The sequence below is a fragment of the Elephas maximus genome, chromosome 10 (assembly GCF_024166365.1).
Source record: "Elephas maximus indicus isolate mEleMax1 chromosome 10, mEleMax1 primary haplotype, whole genome shotgun sequence".
Lineage (NCBI taxonomy): Eukaryota > Metazoa > Chordata > Mammalia > Proboscidea > Elephantidae > Elephas > Elephas maximus.
Window position 1 is genome coordinate 13570154 of NC_064828.1, and position 15534 is coordinate 13585687.

The window sequence follows — 15534 nt, forward strand, 5'->3', positions numbered from 1 at the left end:
CGATCTGCTTCTGAAAATCAGCCAGTGAAAGTCTTGTGGATCACAGCAGTTTGATCCATAACTGGCAACATTTCATTCCGTTGTGCATGAGTTACCCCGAATCAGAGGCAGCTAGCAGCAACCCTGTTTAACACTAATCTAGATGTCTGTATCAAACGTATATTATCTTTCATATTGAACTTAGTTTTATATGAGTAAGTTTTTTTTTTAATGGAATAATGGCACGTTATAGTGACTTTTATGCTGACTTTCAAAAATAGGTTTTATTTGATTTCTCTTTCTGATTACAAAGATAATTCATGTTCATTGTAAAATGTTCATTTGTTATTCTTTGAATCTTAAATCGTGTGTGTTTACATATAGACTTTATACAAAGAAGTCAGTCCATTATAATCTGATTTTTTTCACTTGATGTATCATGTTACTTCTCTGTATCATTAAAATACTTCATCTAAAATATTTTTTTATTTTACTAGTTGAATGATTGTGTAGTTGTGTAATAATCATAATTTATTTAACAAATCTTTAAATATTTAGTTTTTTCCATTTTTTTTATTATATATAACACTACGTTGTATATGTCTTTGAGTACATCTGTGATTATTTCAACAGTTTAAACAACTAAGTCAAAGGAAACAGTTATCTTTAAGACAGCTGACCTTTAAACTACTGGTGTAGCTAAATTGAGTGATGTATCGGTAAAATGTGTAGTGAAAACAACTAAGAAAGCAAGCTGAAAGTGCTTCCACTAAGCAGATATTTAAGTGTCTGCTAAGATAGGGTCGCTATGAGTCGGAATCGACTCGACGGCAGTGGGTTGGGTCTAAGAATAAAACACAAGGGTAAATAAGTGGACATTTAAAACAAGAAAGAAAGATGGATAGAAACCATCCCTGTCCACAAGGGAGTCGTAGGGAATAAGACATGGACGTTATTTGTGCAAGGAGCATAGTAAGTGCTGTCAGAGGGTCGTGTGCAGCTTATGGGATGCTGAGGCTGACATAGGAGCTTCAACAGTCATGGTTTTGTTAACTTATCATGGAAACTTCATTACTTAGTGTAGGTTGAATCAGTGATAAACAGTTTGCAGTTTGTGACTAAATAACGGAGACAAAGAAAGATGCAATAATTTTTCTCTTCTCAACTCAGGAGAGATCAGTGACAGTTGTCCAGTTTACCCAGTCATCGCTGCAACGTTGTCCTTATCAGAGCTAACAGAGGGTTTCCATGAGGCTAGCCAAGAATTGAAGCTTCCTGTGGAGCAAGGAAACATCAGAAACAGAGAAAATTCTCCTGCTTCCCAATCAACCGGTCTTCCTGATATAAATAAAGAAGGGGAAGAGCCAGCCAAAGGCAACAGCGGGTCAGAAACCTGTACCAGTTCTTTTCCAGGATTGCCCTTTGCTTCAGAAACCCTTTTGGAGCAGGAGCCCCACTCTCCAGCAGACCAGCCTGAGCAACAGGCAGAATCTACCCTGACCTCAGCTGAAAGTAAGGGAAACAAGAAAAAGAAGAAACTTAGAAAGAAGAAGACTCTCCGGGCTGCCCATGTTCCTGAGAATAGTGACACTGAACAGGATGTATTTACTGCCAAACCTGTAAGGAAAGTGAAAACTGGAAAGTTAACTAAAGGGGGGAAAGTAACAACCTCCACCTGGGAAGATGGCAGAACCGGCCAGGAACAAGAGAGCGTCAGAGATGAGCCAGACAGTGACTCGTCCCTGGAAGTGCTAGAAATTCCTAATCCTCAACTAGAAGTAGTAGCCATTGATTCTTCTGAATCTGGAGAAGAGAAACCAGACAGCCCGTCTAAAAAGGATATCTGGGACTCCACAGAGCAAAACCTGCTAGAAACTTGTCGTTCTGGTTGCGATGAAGTTAGCTCTACCAGTGAGATCGGCACTCTCTATAAGGATGGCATCCCTGTAAGGTAAGAATGTCGTATTGGTCCAGTCAGAACGGCCTTCACCAAACTTCTTTTTTATATATATCAACAGAACTTTTTGTTATGAATCAATTTTTTTTTTTTTTCAAATTTATTTTATAAAATAGGTGTTGTGGATATGGAAGAACCAAACCCTGGCAATGAAGATCAAATCTTCCGTTTTCCCTTTTGACTGTGTTGTAAATATTCACTCCTTTTATTTCCCTTCACGTAGAAACTTCAGATGGAAAAGCTGATCTCTTAGATCAGTACTGCTTTGCCTGTTGTTTAAAAAAATTGTTTTGAATCAGAAAACTTTTAAGGGTCCACTGCCTCTCCTGTTCACACAGATGGTAAGAAGATTTTGTTATTTTTCAGCGTGGCTGAAACTCAGACCGTGATCTCCTCCATTAAAGGATCAAAGAACTCTTCAGGTATTTGGTTGTTCAGCTTTATTTAAATTAACTATGGAAAAAAAGCTTTCTCTGTATTAGAGCTAGGGTGTGAATCTACTTAAATTATACTTGCAGGATAGGAAAAGAGGGGGGTTTCATCAGCAAGAGGCTTGCTTTGACCAGCAGTTATAGTATCCCTACAGCCTTGCATCCTTGTCTTTTCTGCTCCTTACTCGCACCTCTCTTATCGGGGTGTCTGTCTGTTCAACTCGTTCGGATTGCGTAATATGTCAGTGGCTCCAGTGGTATTTTCTTTGAGAAGAATCTGCTTAAAGAGTGCCTTATTCAAAGAAATAACAGGTAGCAGGGGAGATACTGGGTGTGGAGAGAAATGGGTACCTTCCAGGTATCACTCAGAAATTCACTGTTTAAGTATCTGCCTTTTTCCTAAATGAAAAGCCTTCCTTGCCTTTTCTTAGTATGGAACTTCATAATGAAGATCATTAATGAAAAATGTGATGTTTTTTCCAGAGAAGTAGGCTTTAAAGGGAGCCCAGGTCGCAGAATGGTTAAGCGCTCGGCCACTAGCCAAAAGGTCGGCAGTTCAAATCCACCAGCCACTCCTTGGAAGCCCTGTGGGGGAAGTTCTGCTCTGTCCTATAGGGTTGCTATGAATTGAAATCAACTCGATGGCAACGGGTTTGGTTTTGGGTTTTTTTTTTAAGACTTTGAAGAGATCTTTTGGTTTAGTCCAGGGACCACTATATTGTATAATGGTTTTGATTTTTGAATATTTTTTCAAACTCTAGCCAACATGTCTTTGGAATATATTCTTGTTTTCTAGAAATGTCTTCAGAGCCAGGAGACGATGATGAGCCCACAGAAGGGAGCTTTGAGGGGCACCAAGCTGCAGTGAACGCGATCCAGATATTTGGAAACTTGCTGTATACCTGCTCAGCAGATAAAACTGTCCGAGTTTATAACCTGGTGGTAAATTAATATATCAGTTTGAATAATTTGGGTTGTAAATTATAGAAAGTCCATCACGTGTCCTCCTAAGCAGTGAAACACACCAACCAGCGGCTGCCGAGTGGGTCCTGACTCACGACAGCGCCGTGTGTGCCGAGTAGAACTGCCTTGCGCGGGGTCGTCGGTGGCCGATTTTTTGGAAGCAGATCGCCAGCCCCTTCTCCTGAGCCACCTCCGGGTAGATTTAAACGTCCAGCCTCCTAGTTGGCAGCGGGGCACGTTAACTGTTTCGGCTACCCAGGCTCTCCTCTCTGAAACAACGACGGGGTGTTCTCGGGAGCCCCGGTGGTGCCGTGGCTAGAGCTGGCTAAAGCGTTTCGGTGGCACGAACCCACCAGCTGCTCGGCAAGAGAGAAGACCTGGCCGTCTGCTCCCATAAGATTTCAGCCTGGGAAACCCTACCGGGCAGTTCCTCTCTGTATTGTAGGGTCACCGTGAATCAGAATCAACTCAGCAGCACACAACAACAACACTGGCTGGGAAGATGGGGTGGAATTTAGACGGACCATACGCAGCTGTCATGGCGACCCTGTCAGTCGGAATCTGCTCGATGGCAGCAGGTTTAGATGCGGTTGATTCAGCAGCTCGGCAGTGTCACTGGGGACTTAATTTCTTTCTGTCTCTCCACTCCGCCTTCCCTGATACTGCTTCTTCCTGAATTACTTCCGCTCATGCTCTCAAGATCACTGCCTGGACCCACTTCCTCAAGTTACTTCCCCTCAGGCTCACAAGCTCTCTGCCTGGAGCCCACCACCAAAAAGAGTCCAGTGCTTTACTCCCTAAGCCAGTTCCCTGTGGCAGGAGGCATGGGATACACTGATAGGCTTGGCTAGAGGGGTCCCACCCATGGAGTCGGTAATGGAGTCGGTAATGGAGTCAGTCTCCTAGCTGCTATAGAATACAGGAGGCACAGAATGAATACTGGAGAGGTACTGGAGGAGGAGGGAGTCCCTGGTGGCACAATGGTTAAGTGGTGGGATACTCACCGAGAGATTGACAGTTCAAAACCACCCAGAGGCACCTTGGAAGTAAGGCCTGGCGATCTATTCTGAAAGGTCACAGCCTGGAAAACTCTGTGGAGCAGTTCTACTCTGCACACATGGCATAGCCATGAGTCGGAATCGACTTGACGGCAACTAACAACATTAACCAGAAAACCCGTTGCCGTCAAGTTGATTCCAACTCATAGCAACCCTATGGGTCAGAGTAGAACTGCCCCAGTTTCCAAGGAGCGCCTGGTGGATTTGAACTGCCAGCCTTTTAGTTAGCAGCTGTAGCTCTTAACCACTACGCCACCAGGGTTTCCTAACAACAACATTAGAGGAGGCATTTTTTTTTTTTTAGTGTTTTTTTTTTTTAATAACTTTTATTAAGCTTCAAGTGAACGTTTACAGATCCAATCAGTCTGTCACATATAAGTTTACATACATCTCACTCCCTACTCCCACTTGCTCTCCCCCTCTTGAGTCAGCCCTTTCAGTCTCTCCTTTCTTGACAATTTTGCCGGCTTCCCTCTCTCTCTATCCTCCCATCCCCCCTCCAGACAAGAGTTGCCAACACAGTCTCAAGTGTCCACCTGATATAATTAGCTCACTCTTCATCAGCGTCTCTCTCCCACCCGCTGACCAGTCCCTTTCATGTCTGATGAGTTGTCTTCGGGGATGGTTCCTGTCCTGTGCCAACAGAAGGTCTGGGGACCATGGCCGCCGGGATTCCTCTAGTCTCAGTCAGACCATTAAATTTGGTCTTTTTATGAGAATTTGGGGTCTGTATCCCGCTGATCTCCTGCTCCTTCAGGGGTCTAGAGGAGGCATTTTTCATAACAGTTGTAAGCTACAAAATCCAAGTTGTTAAGGAGAGCAACACTCTTTCCCTACCCCGCAGTTAGTGTAATCTGATGCTCGTTACTCTCAATTTTCATAGAATGAACTTTTGAATTTTGGATTTGGTTTATGTCAAACTAATTCTGTTTATTAACACTTATAGCCAAGAAACTTTAGGAACACTATGCTGTCTGAACAGACACCATGATGGTATTTGAGATTGGTGAAATCACAGTTAGGTGATGGCTAGGCAGTTGTACAGACTGTTAGCCTGCTACTGTGAGGGCCCTGGGGATGACAGAAGGCGAGAAGCGATGGTTCCGTGAACTATGAGTCAGGCTAAGTAAGATTTGGGAGGTCAGCTTTAACTCTAAATTGCAAGAAATATTTGTATGTATGCACATTCTAAATAGATCTCAGAATGTGTACAGAAGTGACTTTTAGGTCCCTTATGAAACCACTGCTGGACCACTCAGACCTTTGATGGCACCTGATATGTCTTTGAATATTGTGGAGCATTCTCATACACTACTGATCACATGCAGAATGTTATCTGTGTTATAATCTACAGTTTGGTTTTGCCAGTCCTTGGTCCACATGTGGGGAGACCCTGGTGGCGTAGTGGTTAAGTGCCACGGCTGCTGACCATAAGGTCTGCAGTCTGAATGCATCAGGTGCTCCTTGGAAACTCTGTGGGGTAGTTCTACTTTGTCCTGTAGGGTCGCTATGAGTCGAAATCAACTCAAGGGCAGTGGGTTTAGTTTTTGGTTTTTTTGGTCCATGTGTTGGAGAGACTTGTCATAGGCATTAATTAAAATTCAGTATATCTTATAGTTAATTGCCCTGTTTTTTGGTATGGCTCTGCTAACTTGTATAGATGCAGTTACCTCAGTACTTGTGACTGATGGACATTCAGAGAACAAATAGTTACTGCACACATTTTGTGTGTGTTATGAATTGAATTTTGTTCCTCCAAAATGTCTATCAATTTGGCCAGGCCATAAGTCCCAGTATTGTGTCATCTGATGTGATTTTCCTATGTGTTGTAAATCTTACCTCTATGATGTTAATGAGGCAGGATTAGAGGCAGTTATGTTAATGAGGCAGGACTCAGTTTACAAGATTAGGTTGTATCTTGAGCCAGTCTCTTGAGAGAAGTGATCATAGTGACAGGGACGTCATGCCACCAAGAAACAAGAGCCAGGAGGGGAGTCTGTCTTTTGGACCCAGGTTCCTGTGCTGAGAAACCCTTAGACGGGGAAAGATTGATGACAGGGACCTTCCCCCAGAGCCAATAGAGAGAGAAAGCCTTGCCCTGGAGCTGACACCCTGAATTTGGACTTGTAGCCTCCTGGACTGTGAGAGAACAAATTTGTTTGTTAAAGCCATTCACTTGTGGTATTTCTCTAATAGCCGCACTAGATATCTCAGACAGTGTGCCAAGCACCGTTCTTGTCATTGAAGATACAGCACTGTACAGTGTTTGTAGCATCTTTTCGTTGAGGTAATGCATTACCTAATCTTTTTGTATCCTACAAGCAATAACCTGATCTGTTTGACTTCAGAATCGGAAGTGCATAGGCATCTTTGATGGCCATACCTCCAAAGTGAACTGCCTCCTGGTTACTCAGACGTCTGGGAAGAATGCTGCCCTTTACACTGGCTCCAGTGACCACACCGTCCACTGCTATAACGTTAAGGTAGGTGGGTCCAGAGAAACCAAAAGCGACTTTAGAAGCACTTGAGCCAGCAGCTCAGCGGTGTCACAGGGAACTTAATTTCTGTTCCTCCACTCTGTCTTCTTTTGTGGTTTCATGGTGGTGGGGATTTACTGAAAGAGGGTATGAGGTAACTTTTGGGGGTGGTAGAAATGTTCTGAAAGTTGCTTATGGTAGTGGTTGCATGAATTACATACTTTACCAAAGCTTAGTGAAATGTGTGTTTAGCAGGGGTGAATGTTATTCAGTGGAAATTATGCTTCAATAAAACTGTAAACACATTTCGGCAAGAAATAATCTTAAGTAAAAAGAGGGAAAAAATAGTTGTACTATAGGATAGGATAGATACAGGGTTAATAACATATGTTGTAAGGAGCTTACACCTTTGAAAAGAGAAGAATGCAAAAATCTCTATAAATTGGCAAAAGACAAAAATTCTTAAAAAGAGGAAGTGCAAATAACCATTTGAAAATAATACGATCTTGCCAGTAAATGCAAATTGAAACAAAAGTACAGTACTATTTTTGACTCATAAAATTGGCAAAAATTTTTAAAGAGTTTTCAGTATTTTTACTGGTTGTTAACACAGGTAGCATCTGGCATTGTGGAGCTATACATTAGTGGGAAAAAAACTTGAACCGTTTTTTGAAGTTGAGGTATAACTTCATACAGTATACAGATTTTCAGCATACAGCTTGATCAATTTTTACACAAGTATACATTTATGTAACTACCAGCAAGGTGAAAATATAAACCATTGCCATTCCCCTGAAGGTTCCCTCCTGTGTCTTCCCAGTCACTGCCCCTCTCAGAAGATAAGCATCATTCTGACTTCTGTCATTATAGATTACTTTTGTCTGGGCACAAACCTCACATAAATACAGTCAAATCGTATGTATTCTTTCATGCCTAGCTTTAGCTCACCGTAACGTCTGAAATTCATCTATGTTGTTGCATATACTGATATTTTATTCTGTTTTATTGATGTGCAGTATTCAACTTCCCTCATTAAATTACAAAAAGACCTCATATGGGGTGACCACAGGCCACATGAATCTTAACTTTTAGGCATATTTATTGTCTTTTTCTGTACTTTAGGATTTCCTATGCTGCATTTATATTTGTAATTTTATGGGGGAAATGAAAAGACTGGCTCTTCTGGTATGAAATAAGGTTGGGAGGAGAGATCAAAGGGTTTGACAGCCCACAGCTTGTCCCATCCTACCCGCTTACAACCATCTTGATTTTAACATCTGTATCCAAACCCTATTTAAAAGTTACGTTTAGTTAGTATCATTTAACAACTAATCTTGAAAATTTATTATGTGACGGGTCCTGTTCTAGGTTCTAGGTGATATGATTTGCCAGTATAACCCAGTTCTGGGAAATTCACGGAAATCATTTCTTGAAAGTCAGATCAAATAATGGTTCTTAGACCTGGAAGTAGGTCAGAATTACTAAGGAAATTCTTAAAAAATATATATTCCAGAACCTAATGAATTAGAATCTCAGGGATTGGGAATGAAATTTAGGATTTTTTTTTTTCTTTAAAGCTTCCTGGGTAATTATGACCTGAGTCGTTAAGAAAGCTAACCTGGTGCCCACTTAAAGGAGGCAGTTGGGAGTCACTGAAACAGAGAATCAACTGCAGGAAAGCGCTTATTTGATTAATGCAGTTACTAAATATCTAAACATGCCAATACTACCTGCATTTTCCATTTTAAATAGCAAAAATTGCTTTATCTTTATCTTTGGCCACTGAATTTAAGAAACTAAGATCCAACTTTGAAGAATTTCTATATTCCAGATTAGAAATATGGGTAACATGATTGGAATTGATACTCGTTTTCATTGTTACCTACAGTTTGGGGCTTTGGGGCTTCATATTTCAAAGGGGGAAAAATCTAAAATAGTCCTCTACAAAATAAAGAATGCCACATTTTTTTCCTCAAAAGAGTAATTTCTGACAGACTCTACTTCCAGAAGGAATTGCTTTCGCAGTCTTTTTGCCACTGGCCTCTGGTGACTAGGCTTTGTGTACTTTTATCAGACCCGGGAGTGTGTGGAGCAGCTACAGCTGGAGGACCGGGTTCTCTGCCTCCACAGTCGATGGCGAATCCTCTATGCAGGACTGGCAAATGGCACTGTGGTCACCTTCAGTATAAAGGTAGGTGGTTGGAGGAGAAAAGGCTGAGTTCCCATGTCACTTGAAAATAGTGTGAGTATATGTGGGAGGGAGTAGAAGGCAGGCATTTTCCTGTTTTCTTGTATGAGGAAGCACTGGAATTAGCCACTACTCAGAAACGGTTGTCTTCTGATGTGAGTGAAACAAGATCCTCCCTTCCGTCTGCTCAAGCACAGATATGCCAGGACCAAAGCGTAATTCTGCTAAACTAAGCTGGGCCTGAAGATTTGGGGCCAAATAATGATTCACAGGCTATCCTAGTCTATCTCATTTTAAGAATGACACCATGAAAATGAACTTAAATTCCTTTGAATATGACATTGATGTGGTTTGGAGCTTTTTTAGCGTTTCATGAATGTGGCCTCTTCTGTAAAGTGAGCTCAGTCAGGGTTTGCTGTCATGCCCACATGGCCTCGTTCTTTCCTAATCCAAACATAAACTTATAATCAGGATAAAGATGGTATGGGTTGCAGCTAGAAGTGAGTTTGTAGTGTTAAGAGTTTGCCTCCACTGGAATGAGAAGTGCTATGAACACAACAGAGAGAGTTGGAGTGGGTGTGACAGAGGCCGGGAAGTCAAGGACAGGGTGGATATGAGGATGTGAGTGTGGCTAATAGAATCGAGAGCTTGTACCCAGGCAGTGATCTTGGTTAGTTTGTTTTGAGGTTTTCTAGTTGCTCTTACTTTATGTAACAGTGGCTTATTTTTTAGAACAACAAACAACTTGACATCTTTGAATGCCATGGCCCTCGGGCCGTCAGCTGTCTTGCCACAGCTCAGGAAGGTGCCCGAAAGCTGCTGGTTGTGGGATCTTATGACTGCACCATCAGTGTGCGTGACGCACGGAACGGACTGCTCCTCAGAACTCTGGAGGGCCACAGCAAAACCATCCTCTGCATGAAGGTAAGTGTAGTCTAGGAGAACAGGAGTTGTTTGGTTCAAGTGGATCTTTTTTTTTTTTTTAACCAAAAAATTTTTTTAATTGTACCAAAAGCTAGTAAATCATTGAGAGAATGAGATACATTTTAAATATAGGAGTGGAGATTGTTTGCCAATCCAGTTAAAGAAGAGGAGGAGCTAATCTGAGAAATACCTTGACGTTTCTGGTGGATTTAACAAATGCAAAACGAAGATAACATGAAACTCAGTCAAGAGGATAAAGTGAATGCATGCATGCTGAGTGGGAATGTTGAGGACACACACCTCTTTCCAGTGGAACGGTTTTGTGTGACATTTCCCATGCTGTCTACTGCATTTAGAGCACAGCCATATGGAAAAGAGCAGCGTGATTACAGTCCCCTTCTCCACACCTGGGTAGAGTGATAGGCTATTTTTTATGTATATTGACCATGAAAGTGTATTTCACTGTAGAATGTGGGTATACTCTAATGCCTTTCTGAAGAGGCGACAAACCCAGTAACACATGCTCAGCTGACCAGAATAGAGTGCCTGGTGGTAGGGTAAGTTTCAGCTGAGAAAAGTTGTCTGAGAAACTTAATATATTATACCTAGTTCATGCTCGTCTCAAAATAGGTTGAAAATTAAAATTTGCCAATATGCATTACAAGTTACAGAGGAAACTCAGAACTTTATACCAAATCAAACTCTGAATTTTTTTCCTTTAAGGTGGTGAACGACCTCGTATTCAGTGGCTCCAGCGATCAGTCAGTCCATGCCCACAACATTCACGTAAGCCATGCTGCTGTAGTGTGAACAAATCTTGACTAGAAGTGGTAGACCTCTAGCAATTTGAATTAAGCCCTTTACCCAGTGATAAGTTTAATAATAATCCCTGTGCGTAAGCTCTTGGATAATGTGGAGCACCCTAGAAACTTGGACTTCATCAGAATGTTTAATGGGGACGGACTCATAAGTTTATGTGAGGTTTAGTTTAACTTGAGATAAATTGAGCATCTGAAGCTCTAAAAGTCGGTGTGACTTGTAGCTTAGAATAGCAACATGAAAACAACAGAGATTGCGCTCAGGCCACAGAGGCAGCTATAGTAGAATAGAAAAAGCATTGATGTTGGCACCATGGATAAGGAAATGACTTCTTTGATGCTCTCAGCTTCATGATCTGTAAACCTGGCATAATTCCACCCCATGGACTTGTCATCCAGAGCCGAGGAGATGACATAAGTGAAGGTACTTTGAGAGCTGTGAAATAATACAGATAGTATTATTGTGACCTTCCTCTTTCTGACACTGGGTTTTCTCCATCAGGATACATTTCATATATTTTGTATAGGTAACAAATGTTTGTGGGAATACTTCAGCTATTAAAATTAGAACAGCTACATATGTATACAAGCAAGACTCAGCTTGCCTCTCAGAACAGTAGAATCATAAGTCTTGAAAGTTGAAAAGAACTTTCAAAGTCAGCCTAGTGACCCTTCCCTCTCTTCTGACGCAGACTGGTGAGCTCGTGCGGATCTATAAAGGCCACAATCACGCAGTGACCGTGGTGAATATCCTAGGGAAAGTGATGGTGACTGCTTGCCTGGATAAATTTGTTCGTGTCTATGAGTTACAGGTAAAATTCAAATCTAGTCTTTTTGGTTGAATTATTTGGGAAGATTATCCGTTTGGGTTTCGTCTGGGGTGGGGCCCAGCAGGCTTCATTTTTCACACGCGTGCTAGGTAATTATGAAGCAGCTGGTCCAGAGGGCGCCCTTTCAGAAACACTTCTCTGAGATGTATATAACGTATGTACATGTGTGTATGTGTGTATATATGTATAGGCATCAAAACTTAAATGGTTTCTGGAGAGTGACTATTCTCTAAAATCTGTATAGTTCTCCTTGTATGCAATTTCAGGTTTGAGACTTTGACCCTACCTGGTAATTGGTCTTATTATTTCTAATTATCAGCTACCCCCTTGGAGAGGGAGACTTATTAGAAAGACTGCCATTAAGTTGTATTTCTGTTAGAATGCTAGTAGCACTTCAGCTTAGCATCTCGTTACAGTTTTAAACCTGCCAAGGACCTTCAGAGATAACGCTTGTTAAACACAAGTGTAAATAACCTTAGCGCTCTGGCTATTTCTTTTCTCTGCCTAAGTCCCACGATCGATTGCAAGTTTACGGAGGACACAAGGACATGATTATGTGTATGACCATCCATAAAAGTATGGTGAGTATTATTTGCTGTATCAAGTATTTGCCTTTGAATGTGTTTACTAAAAATTCTACAAACGGATCAAAATGTCACTACCTGTCACTTCCAAAGGTGACATCTGTTCTGGTATGCTTCGTTTATTGAATGCCTTTTTGTGTCTTGGTATGATAATAGTGAAAGATTGCATTTTATACTAATAAAAACCCAAACCAAACTCATTGCTATTGAGTCGGCTCCGACTCATAGTGACTCTACGGGACAGAGTAGAACTGCCCCATAGGGTTTCCGAGGAGCGGCCAGTGGATTTGAACTGCTGACCTTCGGGATAGCAGCCGTAGCTCTTAACCACCGTGCCACCAGGGCTCCATTTCTACTAATAGCTAAAATAATTACAATAAAAATCTAATAACCACCATTAGTTAACGGTATTTAAGATGCTGCAAAAAAAAGTTGAGTGGTGGTTTTTCCAAAGGCACTGTGATCTGAGCAGAACACTGGAACGGAGTCAGGAGATTGGGCCAGTGTGGCGTAGTCACTGGTGGACCTAAAAGCAGAAGCTAACTCTCTTAACCCTGCTAAGCTTTGGTTTATTTTATTTTTTAATTATGGGGTTGAACCAAAATGGATGTTTTTCAAACTGAGCGGTAAAACCCTTTGTTCCAATGAAATACAGAAAGCTGATATGTAACGTCCAATAGAAGCCACAGCCGCACCAGTTAAGATATGAAGGGTGTCTCTCACCCTGCTCCTCAGACCCTCAGCCACGGCCGCGATAGTGGCTCTAAGGAGCACAGCCTAAAAGTCCCCAGACTAGAAGATCTACAAAATGCTTTTCGCATTCAGGTGCTCGGGGCTGGTCTTGGTTTTGTTTGGCATTACCTTCTTATATATAGCTGCCACAAGTAGCTTTGCGCTCTTTGAGGGTATTTTATATTTGTCTTTCTGAGTGTTGTTTTGGTCTGGTATCATTAATCTCTTTCTCCAGATCTACACCGGCTGTTACGACGGCAGCATTCAGGCTGTGAGGCTCAATCTGATGCAGAATTACCGCTGTTGGGTAAGGAGTGAAACTCTGCTTTTTTTGCCAGACTTAGGAGTTGCTTAACCCTAGGCGAATTTGTAGATCTTCATTATTACCAGTTTAGCATTTTATATTTGAGCGTCTTCCTTATGCCTTCCATTGTAGAACAAGGAAGTTTAATTTTTAAAACCGCACAGAAAACACTTCTGTGTTGCTTGAATTAAAAGTCTACTTTAAGACATGAGGTATATTTAAATATCTTCTACTCAAAGGCTGTCTCCTAGGTGGGTTTTGCTGTGTTTTTATTATAAAAACAATACATGCTTACAAAAATATCAACAGTACAGAAGAATCAAAAGTGGAAGTGCTTGTTTTCATGACCTGCCCCCTGTACTCCACCCACTCCTCAGGGATTACGGATATTAATAGTTTTGGGGTTATCCTTGTCAGTTTAGAAGAGTAGGAAGATAAAAATTTGTAGTCTTGGAGTTCTGAATCTCAGTTCACTGGGCTAAATTTCGCGGCTTTTTGTGGGGGTGGGGACTGGTGATTAACTGACTCTCAAAACTCTCACACTGTGCCTTATAAATAAACATTACTTTGTTTCATTGGTTCTACTATTTGTAGTGTCCAGAGAAAAACTTACGGCACTGATCCCCGCCCCGTTCCCGTCCACCACCCCCCGCCTGACTTCTAACCTTCTTTCCAGCGTTAATGGAATAAACTTGACGCTCTCCATTTTTAAATTTCATTTTGGGCGTCTTCAGAGCCTAAATACTTACCAGCTTTTCATCCATTCCTACCTTTGTTTTAGTCTTCTCGACGAAGGCAAGCAGAGTCAAGTACAGCAGGATCCAGAATACACAGATAGAGAATTAATCCACGTAGAAAAGCAGGGACAACACTTTCTGGTTTTAAAGATGGAGGGATAGGATAGTTCAGAGGACACAAATCTGCATTACCCTTTAGAAATGAGCATGGTACAGTCACAAAGTTTACCACAAAAAGCCATTAGGGGAAAAGCCCAGAGAAAGAGGCGCTATGCTTTCTGACTAAGAAGTGAAATGGAACTACCTAAGCAAATTTAGAGTCAAAAAAAAGTAGGTAATCACAAGATTGTGATTAAAGTGCTGGAGATCTCGGGTAATGTTAGCCTTCTGCGGTAACCACCATTTTCTACAACAAATACTTCTACAAGTGTAGTTTTCTTTTTTGTTGTTGTGGTTAGGTGCCGTCGAGTCGGTTCTGACTCATAGTGACCCTATAGGATGGAGTAGAAGTGCCCCACAGGGTTTCCAAGGAGCAGCTGGTGGGTTTGAAGTACCAGTCTTTTGGTTAGCAACTGAGCTCTTAACCAGTACACCACCAGGGCTCCATTGTCTTTACTAGACATTTATGTCTTCAGATTAACAAGCCAACAGTTTTTTCAAATTGTTAAGAAATACAACCCTTTCAATATTATACAAAAGTTACTTGCCTTTTTAAATGAATAGAATGAGATGGAAACTCAGTTTATGATGACAAGGTATAAAGTATGATCTAAGCTGAATTTTACAGTAACTCATCTGTGAATGTCTGCTAACCTTTTCCTTATCTGTCTAACAAGTCAGTAGACTCCAGTTTTTTCAAGGTTTCTCACTGTATTGATAGCTAATTTTGGTTACTTCTAGCTTTGTTATACTTTCTAGCAAAGAATAAAGAGCATATTTTCTGCGTCCACAATACTTGCGGGGTAAAAGTGAGGAAAGTTCCGATTGCACATTTCTCGGATGTTGTAACCGAGTCTTCGCATCGTTTTTCCCTCCAGTGGCATGGCTGCACGCTGATATTTGGTGTCATAGACCATTTGAAACAACACTTGCTGACTGACCACACTAACCCGAACTTTCAAACCCTGAAATGTCGCTGGAAGAACTGTGATGCTTTTTTCACTGCTAGGAAAGGATCCAAACAGGTATGTTAGTGGGCCTGGAGGTTAACCTGGGGTTCTGTAGACTGCTTAGAGCAGGGTCTGCAGACTACAGCCCATGGGTCAGATCTGGCCCTCTGCCTGTTCATTGGAACACATCCACACCCATTTGTTGACCCACTGTCCGTGGCCGCTTTTGTACTAGTTGTGACAAGTACTGTACAGCCTGCAAAGCCTGAAATATTTTCTGTCTGGCCCTTTACAGAAGTTTGCCAACCCCTGGCTTAGAGGACAGTTCGGTTGAATTCCACAATTTGGATAATTTGGTTGATTCTTGAATACATCCCAGGTATCACTTTAAGGGAAAAGATATTCAAATAACCAGACACAATTCTTTTCTGTTCCCCTTTAGC

General features: G+C 41.6%; 1 protein-coding gene across 7 annotated transcripts in view; it reads left to right on the forward strand.

The window, feature by feature from the left end:
- The window catches only part of ZNF106 (zinc finger protein 106), a 92169-nt gene that overhangs the window by 71946 nt on the left and 4689 nt on the right, over positions 1–15534 (forward strand). For all 7 annotated transcript variants that reach the window (XM_049897385.1, XM_049897384.1, XM_049897379.1 and 4 more), the window contains 11 exons: positions 1150–1930; positions 2303–2358; positions 3164–3309; positions 6737–6871; positions 8940–9056; positions 9786–9977; positions 10701–10763; positions 11488–11607; positions 12135–12206; positions 13177–13248; positions 15020–15166. In XM_049897385.1, coding sequence (XP_049753342.1) covers positions 1150–1930; positions 2303–2358; positions 3164–3309; positions 6737–6871; positions 8940–9056; positions 9786–9977; positions 10701–10763; positions 11488–11607; positions 12135–12206; positions 13177–13248; positions 15020–15166 — 1901 coding nt within the window. The remainder of the gene's footprint in view (positions 1–1149; positions 1931–2302; positions 2359–3163; positions 3310–6736; positions 6872–8939; positions 9057–9785; positions 9978–10700; positions 10764–11487; positions 11608–12134; positions 12207–13176; positions 13249–15019; positions 15167–15534) is intronic.